Source organism: Tupaia chinensis, unplaced genomic scaffold, assembly GCF_000334495.1.
Source record: "Tupaia chinensis unplaced genomic scaffold, TupChi_1.0 Scaffold144165_1, whole genome shotgun sequence".
In the NCBI taxonomy this organism is placed as follows: Eukaryota; Metazoa; Chordata; class Mammalia; order Scandentia; family Tupaiidae; genus Tupaia; species Tupaia belangeri.
In genome coordinates, this window is record NW_006204021.1 from 209,931 (window position 1) to 225,309 (window position 15,379).

Genomic DNA, 15,379 nt, shown 5'->3' on the forward strand with positions numbered 1-15,379 from the left:
GTGTGAGTGGGGTGGGTTTCCAGCCACTCCAAGGCCACCAGATCTGCCACTGAAGTTGGACCTAAGAGTAGAGGGAAGGAAATGGGGCTTTGAGTCTGTTCCAATTTTTTCTCATGTTGATTAGTACAAAAAGATAGAGTATTGAGATTCAGTGCTAGGTAGGACAGGTAGATAACTAGAAAACTCTGTCTCTCTTTATTTCACCCACTCTCTACACCTACAAGGGTTACCAATCTCCTATCCAGGCACCAAGCAGAGCACAAAAGGTAGGAAAGCTATATGGAAGTAAGAAAGGCCGAGGAGTCCCTAGATTGCCTCTTGACCCCCCTGTTATAGCCAAGCAAATTCCACTACCCCATCCTATAGGTCTACCCAGCCAGTCCCCATACTCATACCGACCTGCACTGATAAGTAATTTTCTCCTCCTTTCTTTGCTTCCAATGGTGACAAGCCCTAGGGCAGACCTACAGGCAGACCTATGGATAAACAAACAGGTGGATATGGAAACTGATCTCTTTGTAGACAGACCTTGGTCCCTGGCTCCTATTCTTGCCCTTCCAGATATAATGTGTCTGGTGTTTCCCTCCTCTGGTCCCTTCCTAGCATTACCCTGCTTCAGGGCTGCTCCTCATCCCTATTGCCCACCATTTTCCTCTTCAGTGATTGCCCTGGCAATTTTTTAGTTCAGAATTAGATTAGGGTAAAGCATGAGAGCAGGATAACCAAGTGTGAAGTGGAAAAGGCAGGTCTTAGCATTCTGTATCCCAAAACTTACCAAGGTGCCCAACTAAATCAGCAGGCTTGGGATGGATGTAGATAGGAATTATTGATAAGCTGACAAGGAGAGATGGAATTATTTCATCTCAATCACCTCCTATCCCTGTACCCTTGCACCAAACTTAAACAGATACAGCACAATTTTCTCTTTGTTATTTCCTAGCTTCAATTTGTGTTCCCATTTTATAAGTGTTCACAACTGACAGTTGTCAGATCTAGGGACATATCCACCCACAGAGATTCACAAACATAGAGACAAATAGACACTGGAGACCGAAATCTTGGTAGAGACCAGCACCTAGGAAACAGATCTTGTTTGTCCAACATTTTCTATCTCCCTAATTTCTTCCACTCCAAAATCTCCAAGCCCCTCTGTTCCATTCCCAAAGTGGTGACAAATCCCATGCAGAAGCAAGTAAAATATCCCTGCAAGGTTTTAGTAGTGTGGGTAGGAATGAAATGACCAGACAAACAACAACGGCTGGGAAAACAATGAAAATTAGTATTTCCAAATTTCTTCCAGATTCTTATGATTCCTTCCTCTTTCTAAAGTGTATCATTTTCTGCAACATAACGGGAGTAAGGGAGGACAACAGAAAGCGAATAGGAGATCTGCAAGTCCTCCTAGCTCCCTACCTGCTGTAGCCATCTACCACCTCCAAACACTGCCCATTCTACAAAAACCAGGGCAATGTCTTTTACTACTCCCCTCCCCTTGAGGTCTAATGCCCCCTACAAATATTTATGGAAACATGCAGTACTGCAAACCTAGGAACAGATCTACACACAAGAAAGCACAATACACACCCCTACAACAAATGAAAAGACAGTGGGAGATATGTGGTTTTTTTAACGAACAGACCAGCAACCAGGACACAAGACCCTTTTCGAATTCTGGGTCTTGATTATCAAACATTTGCAACTCCTTTTTCCCTCCCAGGGATTCCCAGTAAATTGTCCTCATGAATAGCCACAGGCCCCTTTCCTTACACAGTCCGCCATTTCCCCAGTAGAAGCTGCTATAATATAGCTTTCCCTTCCCCAACGAGGCTGGAGGTGGAGCGTGTATGAAAATCAAGGTAGCAAGAGGCAGATGATCTTTCATTGCTTAATGCCAATCAAACTGTCTCCGTCTTTCCCTCCCTCTCACCGCCCGCCTCCGCTGACCAGGTCACATATCCCGCACTTCTCTCTGATAGCCGCATACACACTCCCAAGCAATGCCCGCCTTCTCACTGACCTGCTCTGGTTGGATCAGAAGCGGTTTTCTTATTTCCTTGCCTCAAGGGGCGCCGTGCCATACAGAAAGAGGGACAGACAGTCAGACACGAGACAATGGCGGTGACTGCGGGGTTGGCCCGGCACCTTGGACTTAGGACGAGATACCTGCTTTATCAGATCAAGGGCAGTAATTAGCAAACTATTGTCACTCTTTGGTGTTCCTTTCTTTCCCGTTCTGAGAGCTCCTCAGGAACCGGTATGTGGTGACTAAAGAACATCGACCTTTTCCTCCGAAGATGACGTTCTGCCACGTCCGGGTTACCGAAATCAGCCGCAGGAGGAGATGCTGCGTAGTTGAAGGGGTTCCGGCTTCTGGGAGCGGAGTGATATCACAAGCTTTGCCTAGCCCCGCTCTGCTTACGTCAGAGAGCTCGGTCCCGCCCACTCTGCTTGTTTCCGCTGCAGGACTATGCAGAGGCGGGATCTGAACATAGGGAAAACAGCGCTGGATGGGGAGAAGTACAATAATACTTTTCGGTGTATTAATTCCCTTCTTTTGAGTTGCCTGCACCAAGCTTACCATTTTTCTTTCCCGAACTGGGATGCATACGGGTTTCAATCTTTGGCGACAAGAATTCCGCTCTACTTCACAGGGCGGACGGATACTGAAATGTCACCATAGTGTGAGTTCACAGCGCCAAACCGCTAGGACTGTAAATGAAGAAATTGTCTTAAGATTCCAAATCAAGAAAGAGTCCTAAGACTGCTGTAGGAAGATAAATTTGTAATAATTCCACAAATCTTGTGCTCCCTCTGTATTTGAGAAGCCCCCAGCAAGCACTTAATTTTCTGTGTGAAATACAAGATATTGTCAGGGCCTCTTCAAAGCTGCTATAGGTCAACAGGTCGTGAGCCAGTGTCAAACAGCTTACCCTTCGCTTGTTCCTCTCTCTGGAGTCTTTTGCCCTTGTTGCTCAGCATGCTATTTCTTGCATTGAAATAGTCGAAGGGCAAGTGGGACAAGGATATAGCGGCAGTGGGGATGAACCAAGAGTGTATTAATACAAAACTACCTCTTTGTGTACTTGTCTCGTTCCCATAATATTCTTCTCTATGCAGGAGCCTAAGTGAAGTCATGAGGAAAACAATTCTGTATCATGTAAGAGATTAATACTAAAATATCTTTGTACTCATAAATCAACCCTCCCCCCCACACACACACACTTGTGAGCTCCTTCTAGGCTTGATATACCGTATACCTTGACCAATAAGTCCAGCGGGGTTGATGGCATATTAGGACTGCAGGCTACAAGGCAACTTCAGACCAGATCTCCCTGGCTCTAGGGTGGCCTTCCCATGTACCTCTTCCACTGCTTCATGGCACCACTGCAGGGCAGAAAGGCGCTTGAGCTCGCAAGTGAACTGGGTTGGTAGGGTCTCGCCACTGCCTTCCAAAAGAAAGCTGACCTAGACTGCTGCTCTTCTCCGCACCCTGTAGGCAAAGTAACCAGTCAGTAGGTGAAGGAGGTGAGCCATTGAGTCATTAGAATGCCATAGTGCTCGCTTCGGCAGCACATATACTAAAATAAGAATGCCATGGAACCCTCTCCTGGTTGCAGATCAATGTCAATGTATCAGTATGTCTTTATCTTTGATGCCTGCAATTCCAGGGCTCAGTCCAAACAGAGTCTGCCACACAGGAGATGATCTCTGTAGGTTTTGTTTTTGTTTTGTTTTGTTTTGTTTCGTTTTTGAGAGGTTTTTGCTATAGGGCGCGTGCGCTGGCCAGAAAGACAGAGAGAGACAGAGAGACAGAAAGCAAGAAATCACCCCCCAGGGGGGATGGCCACGCTGCAATCCCTTCTCCTCCATTCTCCTCTCGGGATCTTGGGCATGCACGCACGCACACACGCCTGGCGTGAGTTTAAGCCGCCAGGTCCGGGAAGCGAACAGCGGTGGACTACGTGGGAGTTCAGCGACATAGCCATTACGCTAACTGCTGATCACCAACAATGGTAGGCTCTGGTAAACACTAAATAATGTCATCCATCATAATTACAATTTTAATTTAAATAGCTTGAGTATAACACATTTAAGAAGGCTTAACATTATTGCTGCAGTATGTTTATCAATTGTTATAATTTTTCAATCATTAGTTTTCATAATAACTGCTGTTTTGTGACTTAAATAATTGTCTTAACATTTCAAAGACATTTGAAAGAACCAAAGCAAAGACCTTTCTTAATAGGTATATCAGAGAACAATTTAAGTATTTTTATGGGGAGTCAGGAGCTAAGAATAGTAAGTTGATGCAAGAAGAAAAAAATACCCTTGCCTTGAGGTTTTTACTTGAATGTCAGCTTTTAGTTGTATATGAAACCCTCCCCCTCGGACCAAAAGGCCTAGGTGTTCGGGGTCATGAGAGCTGACTGGTCCCTGAGGTGCTGTGTCACTCAGGCAAAAGCACATGCTTTAATATAGGAAAACTGACCTAAAAGATAGAGCATTAAAACCTATATGATTATTATATTCTAGGTATTATACATTTCTGTTCCCCTTGATTCTATTTTTTCATAAGTCATTCTAACTAGGATAAATAGAAAGAGATGTAAACACATCACAATCAAAGTACTGAAAACCAAAGACAGCAAATCTGGAAGGCAGTAAGATAAAACCCCATAGTAAGATGATAACTGTCTTCTCAACAGAAAAAAATGAAAACCCTAAAGCAGTGTAAGACATTCAAAGTGTGGTGAGACCAGCAGTTGGTCTAATGGCTATGTCACTGGATTCCCATGTAGTCGACCACGGTTCAAGTCCTGGACCCAGTGGCTTAAACTCACACCAAGTGTGTGTGTGTGTGTGTGCGTGCCAAGATCCCAAGAGGAGAATGGAGGAGAAGGGATTGTGGCGTGGCCATCCCCTCTGGGGGGTGATTTCTCACTTTCTGCCTCTCTGTCTCTCTCTTTCTTTCTGATGAGTGCACATGCCCTGTAGCAAAAACCTCTGGGAAAAACAAAAAAAAAAAAGATATTCAAAGTGTGGTAAGAAAGAAAATATGTAAATCCAAAATCACTTATCTAGCAAAACTATACTTTAAAAGAGAGAATAGAAAAAAAGATCTCTTCAGATAGACTGAAAGAATTTATTGCTAGGGCCAGCAGGTGGTATGGTGGATAAGGTACTGGACACTCCCACATGGCCAACCACAGTTTGAGTCCTGGACTTAGTGACTTGCTTTCTCACTTTCCCTCTCTCTCTCTCTGTATCTCTCTGGTCAAATTAAAATAAATAAACGAATAAATAAAATTAAATAAATAATTCTTTAAAAAGATAATTCACTGCTAACAGCCTTGTCTTTACAAGAAATACAGAAGGAATTTCTCTAGGCAAAAATTAAATGACACTGGGACCAGCAGTTAGCGTAATGGCTATGTCGTTGGACTCCCACGTAGTCGACCGTGGTTCGTGTCCCAGACCTGGTGGCTTAAAACTCATGCCGGACGCATGTGCTTGCGTGCCCAAGATCCCAAGAGGAGAATGGAGGAGAAGGGATTGTGGCGTGGCTATCCCTCCTGGGAGGGGATTTCTCGTTTTCTGTCTCTCTGTCTCTCTGTCTGGCGAGCGCATGCGCCCTATAGCAAAAACCTCTCAAAAAAAAATTAAATGACACCAAATGATAATACAAATCTATTCAAAAAAATAAAAAGCACTGGTGAAGATATTTACATAGATAAAAGTAACAGACTATAAATATATTTGTTCTCTCTTCTTTTAAATGATTTAACATAAAATAATTATTATAACTAATATTTCCCTATCCACCCATCACCACTTCTATTGGGCTTCTATTATCTACCATTACACTCTGTATTTCTACATTACTGAGTCTTTTAGCTTCTGCTAAGAAGTGAGGACACTTCATATTCACTGAGTTGTCTTTCATAGCCTGGATTATTTCCCTTAACATTTTATCTTCCAGCTTCATCCATTTTATATGAAATGACATGAATTCATTGTTTTTCATGGCTGCATAGTATTCCATTGTGTATATATGCCAAAATTTCTTTACCTATGCATCTGTTGTTGGACACTTAGGTGATTTTGTGTCTTAGCTCTTGTGAATAATGCTGCAATAAACATGGATGTGCAAATAACTCTTTCATAGAGCGATTTCCTCTTCTTTGGATATGTACTTAGTATTGGGATTCCTAGATGTGGATCTAAAGGTTATTCCATGCTTAGCTTTTTGAGTAATCTCCACACTGTTTTACACAGTGGTTAAACTAGTTTTCATTACCAAGAACAGTGCATGAGAGTTCCCCTTTCTCCATGGCCTCACCAGGTTATAGAATAGGTTATAAAACTGTATCGCAGTAAAGAATGTTAGTAACAATTTAATATTTATTACAAAGAAATCCATCACAACAAAACATAATAATAAATGTTGGACATAGTGAATATGTTTACAACCTTGATTTGATTGTTATGCACTGCATATATGCTTTGAAAAACCATATCATACTCCTCAAAAATGCACGATGATTATATGTAAAGCAGAAGTTAAAAGAAACAATATTTAAAATAACAGTCATTACAAAAGAGTACTGTTAACTTTATAATATATAAATATGTTATATTTATGCCAATAATGGCACAAGGTGGGAGAGAAAATGGTGCTACATTAGTACGCTTATCCATAGGGGGATTTGGTCCAAGGTCCCCAGGAGATGCCTGAAACTGTGTAGTATCAGATTCTATAAATGCTATGATTTGTCCTTTATATACATACCTATGATAAAGTTGAATTTGTAGATTAGGCACAGTAAGAGATTAATAATAACTAATAATAAAATAGAAGACTCATAACAATATGCTGTAATAAAGGTTATGAGAATGAGATCTATCTCTCTCAAATTACTGTACTCACCTATTTTATATCACAGTTGACCATGGGTAACTAAAACTGTGGAAATTAAAACTGTGTATAAGAGTGAACTGTGAATAATACTGTATGCTGTATGTTGGAAGAAGGAAATGATACCACATGGCGACTAGAATTTACAGGAAGAAGTGAAGATTAATTAAAAAGTATAAACATGTAGGTTCATGTAAAAAATTGAAAAACATATGTTTACTCCCAATTTCTCTCAACTTCTTTAAAAAATGCAAGATTGTGTAGAAAAATCGTTATAACACTGTACTTTTTGGTTTATAATACATGTAGATATAAAGTATGATGATAATGGCAAAAATGAGTTGGGAAGGGGCCGGCAGGTGGCATGGTGATTGAAGCGCTGGACTCTCACATGGCTGACCATGGTTCAAGTCCTGGACCTGACAGCTTGCTTTCTCACTCTTCCTTTTTCTCTGTTTCTCTCTGGTCAAAATTGAAGAATAATGATAATAAATTATTTTTTTTTTTTAGAAATGAGTGGGGAAGAATGAAGATAGATGGAAAGAAATTTTTTATATTTTCTTCAAATTCAGTTAGCACTGAGACTTCTGATTTCTGATCTGACATGTAAAAAGTTAGGCAATTCTCACTCCTGTCATCACAAATAAAGTGTAAACTTTTATCACTCCTGTCATCATAATAAAGTGTAAACAAACTGAAAAATCAACAGCTTTTAAAATATTTCCTCAGAGAACTAAAGATTCCCAAAACAAGAGAGAGAGGTGAAAACTGAGAATTATAGTTTTCTGGGAACAACCATTGTGGCTCTTAATAAGAACATTTAAAGGAAAATTTGCTAATTGTTGAAGACTGAAAGTAGACGAGTGTGAGAAATAAAAACTGAGGGCCTAGCCTCATAGAGGCCCCTTCATTTTTGCAAATTTTAACCAGAATAGTCCCACCAGATTCTCAGAGTGAAGATCAGAGAAAAATTGTGCTTCTAGCAAAGGAAGAGAAAAACATTTTAAAATATACCAGAAACTGGGACCAGCAGTTAGCGTAATGGCTATGTCGCTGGACTCCCATGTAGCTGACTGCGGTTCCCCTCCCGGACCCCGTGGCCTAAACTTCGGGCATGTGTGTGTCCAAGATCCCAAGAGGAGAATGGAGGAGAAGGGATTGCGGCGTGGTCATATGCTCTGGGGGGGGGGGGGATTTCTCGCTTTCTGTCGCTCTGTCTCTCTCTGTCTGGCGAGCGCACGTGCCCTACAGCTAAAACCTCTCCAAAACAAACAAACAAAACCAGAAACTCTATTCTCCTTAATAAAGGTATGCTGCCCACAAAGAAAACTACTTTACCAGAGCCTAACCAACCTTGGGAAGAGGAAATACCAAACTCTAGCCCCTTCTGGTTTTCCTGTTTCACCTAATTTGGAGGAAACTGAGAAGCACTTATGAAGGCCATAGCCTAGAGACACAGGCTCAATGAAATCTAATCATAGGATTATAGAACACTCCCCATTCCCTCTACACCTTACCACTACATCAGTAAGATTTCGGTATAGCAACAGGCACTTACAATGAAAAGAACCACAACTCTTAGACAATATTTAAGAAGGAGTCTCTAGGGAAACCAAAAGACAATAAGGGAAACAAAAACAAGAATACTAAAAGGAATATTTACAGCAACAATAAACAAATTCCACCTTCTACCCTCACCATTAAAAGCCTATTTAATTATGTTCCTTCAGTTCTTGAGGATTCATGTCTGATTTTCAAGAAAAAAATTATAGGGTGTGCAAAGATAAAAACAAGCAAACAAAACCACTTACACCACAGTCTGTAGGAACAAATCAAGCACTAGGATATGATGAAGATTTGGGGATTATCAGACCAAGAATTAAGCATTATTAATATGTTAAGAACTCTAATGGAAAATGTGGACAACATGCAAGAACAGATAGGTAATATAAGCAGAAATATGGAAACTCAAAGACAAAAATCAAAATGAAATGTTAGAAATTAAAAACACTATAACAAAAAATAAATAATGCCTGTAATGGGCTTATCAATAGACTGACATAATGAGGAAAGAATCAGTGAGCATAAGATATGTCAATAGAAATATCATGAGCTGACAAAGTGAAAATTAAGTAGAAAAACAAAATTGAATATCCAAGAACTGTGAACAGCTATAAAAGTTGTAACTTACACTTTTATAATATGTATAGTTGTAATATATATGATAATAATAGCACACATGAGAGGAAAATAGCATAAGGAGAAAAAAGATAAAGGAACAGAAGAACTATTTTAAGTGATAATGACTGAATATTTTACAAAATTAATAACTGACACACTACAAATCCAGGAAATACAGAGAACACCGAAACAAACAAATAAAACAAAAAACTAGGTATATAATATTCAGAGTCCAGAAAATCAACGAGAAAGATAAAATATTCCACAAATCAAAAAGAAAAAAAAAAGAAAAACCCACAACACCAAAAAAAAAACCTACCTTACCAATAGAGAAATACAGACAAGAATTACATAAGACTGCTCTTCAGAAACATGTGAGAAGAAAACAAAATCAACTTAAAATTCTGTATACAATGAAATTATCCTTCAAAAATTAAGGAGAAATAAAGAATTTCTCAGACAAAAACTGTGAGAATTTGTCACCAGTATAGATGCCTGAAAGTTAGCATTAATCTGAAAAATACAGTGATAAATTCATATGTATTTGGTCATCCCTATGGAACCAGTAAGACTACAGCTAAAGGTGTAATTAAAATGATATATTAGAAAATATATACTTAATGGAGAAAACAGATGCAAAGGAGAAATAGAGTGAAAAATCCAGCCATCTCAATAATACCATTATTTTCCAGTGGATCAAATATTCCAATCAAGTGGTAGAGATTCTTTGACTGGATAACAAAAGAAGTTCCAGTTATAAAGAGACACGCTTTAAATAAAAGGTGGCGAACTATGGCCTGTAGGCTTAACCTGGCTTGTTGTTTATTTTTGTAAAAAACGTTTCATTTGAGACACAGTCATGTGCATTTATTTACACAGTAGATATGGTTGCTTTCACACAACAGTGCAGGGCCTGTTAATCTTACAATATTTAATATCTAATCTTGTATAGAAAATGTTGGCTGACCCCTGCTTTAGATTCAAAGATGCAAATAGGTCAAAAGTATAAATATAGGAAAATATTTTCTATACAAACAGGGATCATAAGAGAGCTGATGTGGATATACTAATATCAGACAAGTAAATTTAAAAAAGAAACATTTTTGATGAAGACAAGAGGGATATTTTACAGTGACCAAAGCTTCTATAAATTAAGAATACATAACCATTATAAAGATACGTGTACTTTTTTAGTCAGGGATTTCTAGTGAAACAGAAATATAGTGAGATGGAGACTTTAAAGAATTGGCTCACGTGATTGTGAAGGTTTGAGAAGCCCAAAATCTAGAGTATCCTACTCCCAATAATGGATAGAACAACCAGACAGAAAATCTGCAAGGATATGTGAAATTTGAGGAATACTATTTAACAACTTGATCTGATATCAGTAAAACATTCCACCTGACAAGAGCAAAATATAGTCTTCTCAAGTACACAAAGAGTATTCTCTGAGATAGACATTGTAGTATAGGCCATAAAATGGGCTTAATATATTTAACAGAATTGAAATTCTAAAAAGTATTTTTCCTGTCCACAGAGAGTCAAATTACAAATTTAAAAAAAGATTGAAACTTGAGAAATCTGAAAATATTTGAAAGCTAAATAACATTTCTTATTAACCCATGCATCAAGGAAGAAATTATAAGGGAAATTAGAAAATATTTTGTATTCAGATTGGAAAGAAAAACATAAAATTGTACTTATTCACAGATAACATGATCTTGTGTGCAGAAAATCCTGGAGAATCCACCCAAAGAATATTACAAAAAGTAAAGGAGTTCAGCAAGTTTGCAGGTTGCAAAATCAATATACAAGTGTCAGATGTATTACTAAACACTAGCAATAAACAATACAACACTGAAAATTTTATTTTATTATTTTTTTCACAAGAGAGCTCAGTATTTATTCAGATACTACTTTATATCCATAAAAGTGGAGCATTACAAAGACAAGAGAATTTGAGGTTCCATTAAGCCTAAAGGGAAAAGAAGGTTCATAGCTTAACTCTCCACCAAGTGAAACAAAAAAATTAAGTGTGATAGAAAGTGCACATCTGTAACTTAAGAGTAACTTGCATGTAACATCCAATCAAATAATTAACTTGGGTGAGAATTAGATTTTTCTGAGTAATGCAAGTAATTGGTGTCCAAGGATCTGGATTAAATGTCTAATAATATCAAGATTTATCACATATGATACAGTGATCCTCAAACTGTTTTACTTTTGGATTCCTTAGTTTTAAAAACCAAACAGGCAAACTTTTGCCATTGATGTATTTTTTTCTTCTTCTGCCATTCTTCCCACACTAGACTCAAACATGTCAGGCACACTCTTGACTGCGGTTCGCGTCCCGGACCCGGTGGCTTAAACTCACGTCGGGCATGTGTGTGTCCAAGATCCCAAGAGGAGAATGGAGGAGAAGGGATTGCGGCGTGGTCATATGCTCTGGGGGGGGGGGGGATTTCTCGCTTTCTGTCGCTCTGTCTCTCTCTGTCTGGCGAGCGCACGTGCCCTACAGCTAAAACCTCTCCAAAACAAACAAACAAAACCAGAAACTCTATTCTCCTTAATAAAGGTATGCTGCCCACAAAGAAAACTACTTTACCAGAGCCTAACCAACCTTGGGAAGAGGAAATACCAAACTCTAGCCCCTTCTGGTTTTCCTGTTTCACCTAATTTGGAGGAAACTGAGAAGCACTTATGAAGGCCATAGCCTAGAGACACAGGCTCAATGAAATCTAATCATAGGATTATAGAACACTCCCCATTCCCTCTACACCTTACCACTACATCAGTAAGATTTCGGTATAGCAACAGGCACTTACAATGAAAAGAACCACAACTCTTAGACAATATTTAAGAAGGAGTCTCTAGGGAAACCAAAAGACAATAAGGGAAACAAAAACAAGAATACTAAAAGGAATATTTACAGCAACAATAAACAAATTCCACCTTCTACCCTCACCATTAAAAGCCTATTTAATTATGTTCCTTCAGTTCTTGAGGATTCATGTCTGATTTTCAAGAAAAAAATTATAGGGTGTGCAAAGATAAAAACAAGCAAACAAAACCACTTACACCACAGTCTGTAGGAACAAATCAAGCACTAGGATATGATGAAGATTTGGGGATTATCAGACCAAGAATTAAGCATTATTAATATGTTAAGAACTCTAATGGAAAATGTGGACAACATGCAAGAACAGATAGGTAATATAAGCAGAAATATGGAAACTCAAAGACAAAAATCAAAATGAAATGTTAGAAATTAAAAACACTGTAACAAAAAATAAATAATGCCTGTAATGGGCTTATCAATAGACTGACATAATGAGGAAAGAATCAGTGAGCATAAGATATGTCAATAGAAATATCATGAGCTGACAAAGTGAAAATTAAGTAGAAAAACAAAATTGAATATCCAAGAACTGTGAACAGCTATAAAAGTTGTAACTTACACTTTTATAATATGTATAGTTGTAATATATATGATAATAATAGCACACATGAGAGGAAAATAGCATAAGGAGAAAAAAGATAAAGGAACAGAAGAACTATTTTAAGTGATAATGACTGAATATTTTACAAAATTAATAACTGACACACTACAAATCCAGGAAATACAGAGAACACCGAAACAAACAAATAAAACAAAAAACTAGGTATATAATATTCAGAGTCCAGAAAATCAAAGAGAAAGATAAAATATTCCACGAATCAAAAAGAAAAAAAAAAGAAAAACCCACAACACCAAAAAAAAAACCTACCTTACCTATAGAGAAATACAGACAAGAATTACATAAGACTGCTCTTCAGAAACATGTGAGAAGAAAACAAAATCAACTTAAAATTCTGTATACAATGAAATTATCCTTCAAAAATTAAGGAGAAATAAAGAATTTCTCAGACAAAAACTGTGAGAATTTGTCACCAGTATAGATGCCTGAAAGTTAGCATTAATCTGATATAGACAGTGATAAATTCATATGTATTTGGTCATCCCTATGGAACCAGTAAGACTACAGCTAAAGGTGTAATTAAAATGATATATTAGAAAATATATACTTAATGGAGAAAACGGATGCAAAGGAGAAATAGAGTGAAAAATCCAGCCATCTCAATAATACCATTATTTTCCAGTGGATCAAATATTCCAATCAAGTGGTAGAGATTCTTTGACTGGATAACAAAAGAAGTTCCAGTTATAAAGAGACACGCTTTAAATAAAAGGTGGCGAACTATGGCCTGTAGGCTTAACCTGGCTTGTTGTTTATTTTTGTAAAAAACGTTTCATTTGAGACACAGTCATGTGCATTTATTTACACAGTAGATATGGTTGCTTTCACACAACAGTGCAGGGCCTGTTAATCTTACAATATTTAATATCTAATCTTGTATAGAAAATGTTGGCTGACCCCTGCTTTAGATTCAAAGATGCAAATAGGTCAAAAGTATAAATATAGGAAAATATTTTCTATACAAACAGGGATCATAAGAGAGCTGATGTGGATATACTAATATCAGACAAGTAAATTTAAAAAAGAAACATTTTTGATGAAGACAAGAGGGATATTTTACAGTGACCAAAGCTTCTATAAATTAAGAATACATAACCATTATAAAGATACGTGTACTTTTTTAGTCAGGGATTTCTAGTGAAACAGAAATATAGTGAGATGGAGACTTTAAAGAATTTGCTCACGTGATTGTGAAGGTTTGAGAAGCCCAAAATCTAGAGTATCCTACTCCCAATAATGGATAGAACAACCAGACAGAAAATCTGCAAGGATATGTGAAATTTGAGGAATACTATTTAACAACTTGATCTGATATCAGTAAAACATTCCACCTGACAAGAGCAAAATATAGTCTTCTCAAGTACACAAAGAGTATTCTCTGAGATAGACATTGTAGTATAGGCCATAAAATGGGCTTAATATATTTAACAGAATTGAAATTCTAAAAAGTATTTTTCCTGTCCACAGAGAGTCAAATTACAAATTTAAAAATAGATGGAAACTTGAGAAATCTGAAAATATTTGAAAGCTAAATAACATTTCTTATTAACCCATGCATCAAGGAAGAAATTATAAGGGAAATTAGAAAATATTTTGTATTCAGATTGGAAAGAAAAACATAAAATTGTACTTATTCACAGATAACATGATCTTGTGTGCAGAAAATCCTGGAGAATCTAACCAAAGAATATTACAAAAAGTAAAGGAGTTCAGCAAGTTTGCAGGTTGCAAAATCAATATACAAGTGTCAGATGTATTACTAAACACTAGCAATAAACAATACAACACTGAAAATTTTATTTTATTATTTTTTTCACAAGAGAGCTCAGTATTTATTCAGATACTACTTTATATCCATAAAAGTGGAGCATTACAAAGACAAGAGAATTTGAGTTTCCATTAAGCCTAAAGGGAAAAGAAGGTTCATAGCTTAACTCTCCACCAAGTGAAACAAAAAAATTAAGTGTGATAGAAAGTGCACATCTGTAACTTAAGAGTAACTTGCATGTAACATCCAATCAAATAATTAACTTGGGTGAGAATTAGATTTTTCTGAGTAATGCAAGTAATTGGTGTCCAAGGATCTGGATTAAATGTCTAATAATATCAAGATTTATCACATATGATACAGTGATCCTCAAACTGTTTTACTTTTGGATTCCTTAGTTTTAAAAACCAAACAGGCAAACTTTTGCCATTGATGTATTTTTTTCTTCTTCTGCCATTCTTCCCACACTAGACTCAAACATGTCAGGCACACTCTCTTGCCTTTCTCAGGGTCTTTGTGCCTGGAAGATTCTTCTCCCGGATATTTGCTAAGTTCCTCATATCAAATGTCAACTTCTCAGTGAGGCCTAACTTGGCCAGGTTGATTAAAATTGTAATCAATCTCCCTTTTCCTTATGGACCTTTCCCCAGCATCTATCATCATCAAATATGGTGAAATGATAGTCACCAAAAACGATTTTTAAAATGCATCAAGGCCCAGCTGCTATGCTGCAGTAGTTAACACCTGGACTCTGCAGTGCTGGAAGCCCCATGGCTACTGTGGTTCCAATTCCAGACTCGCCCAAGAAGCAGGCCAGGTACATGTATATGAACACCTAGGATCCTGAGGAGCTGGAAGTTGGAGAAAGGGGATGGTGGCATGACAAGACTTTACTGAGAGTGCTTTCTCTCTTAAAAACCAAACAGGCAAACTTTTGCCATTGATGTATTTTTTTCTTCTTCTGCCATTCTTCCCACACTAGACTCTCACATGTCA

At 37.7% G+C, this 15,379-nt stretch overlaps 2 protein-coding genes across 7 annotated transcripts in view; both read right to left on the reverse strand.

Moving 5' to 3' along the window:
* The window catches only part of LOC102484314 (G-protein coupled receptor-associated sorting protein 2), a 93,813-nt gene extending 91,447 nt beyond the window's left edge, over positions 1-2,366 (reverse strand). For 3 of the 6 annotated variants that reach the window (XM_027767293.1, XM_006166055.3, XM_027767292.1), the window contains exons 1-2: positions 2,018-2,366; positions 400-476 (exon numbers count right to left, since the gene is read on the reverse strand). The gene's annotated coding sequence lies outside the window, so the exon portion shown is untranslated. The remainder of the gene's footprint in view (positions 1-399; positions 477-2,017) is intronic. The other 3 variants (XM_027767295.1, XM_027767296.1, XM_027767294.1) reach the window with 3 other exon arrangements.
* Positions 2,204-15,379, reverse strand: part of LOC102490457 (nuclear RNA export factor 2-like) — a 62,518-nt gene continuing 49,342 nt past the window's right edge. Inside the window, 2 exon segments of the mRNA XM_014583199.1 lie at positions 2,204-2,482; positions 2,579-2,663. Coding sequence (XP_014438685.1) covers positions 2,204-2,482; positions 2,579-2,663 — 364 coding nt within the window.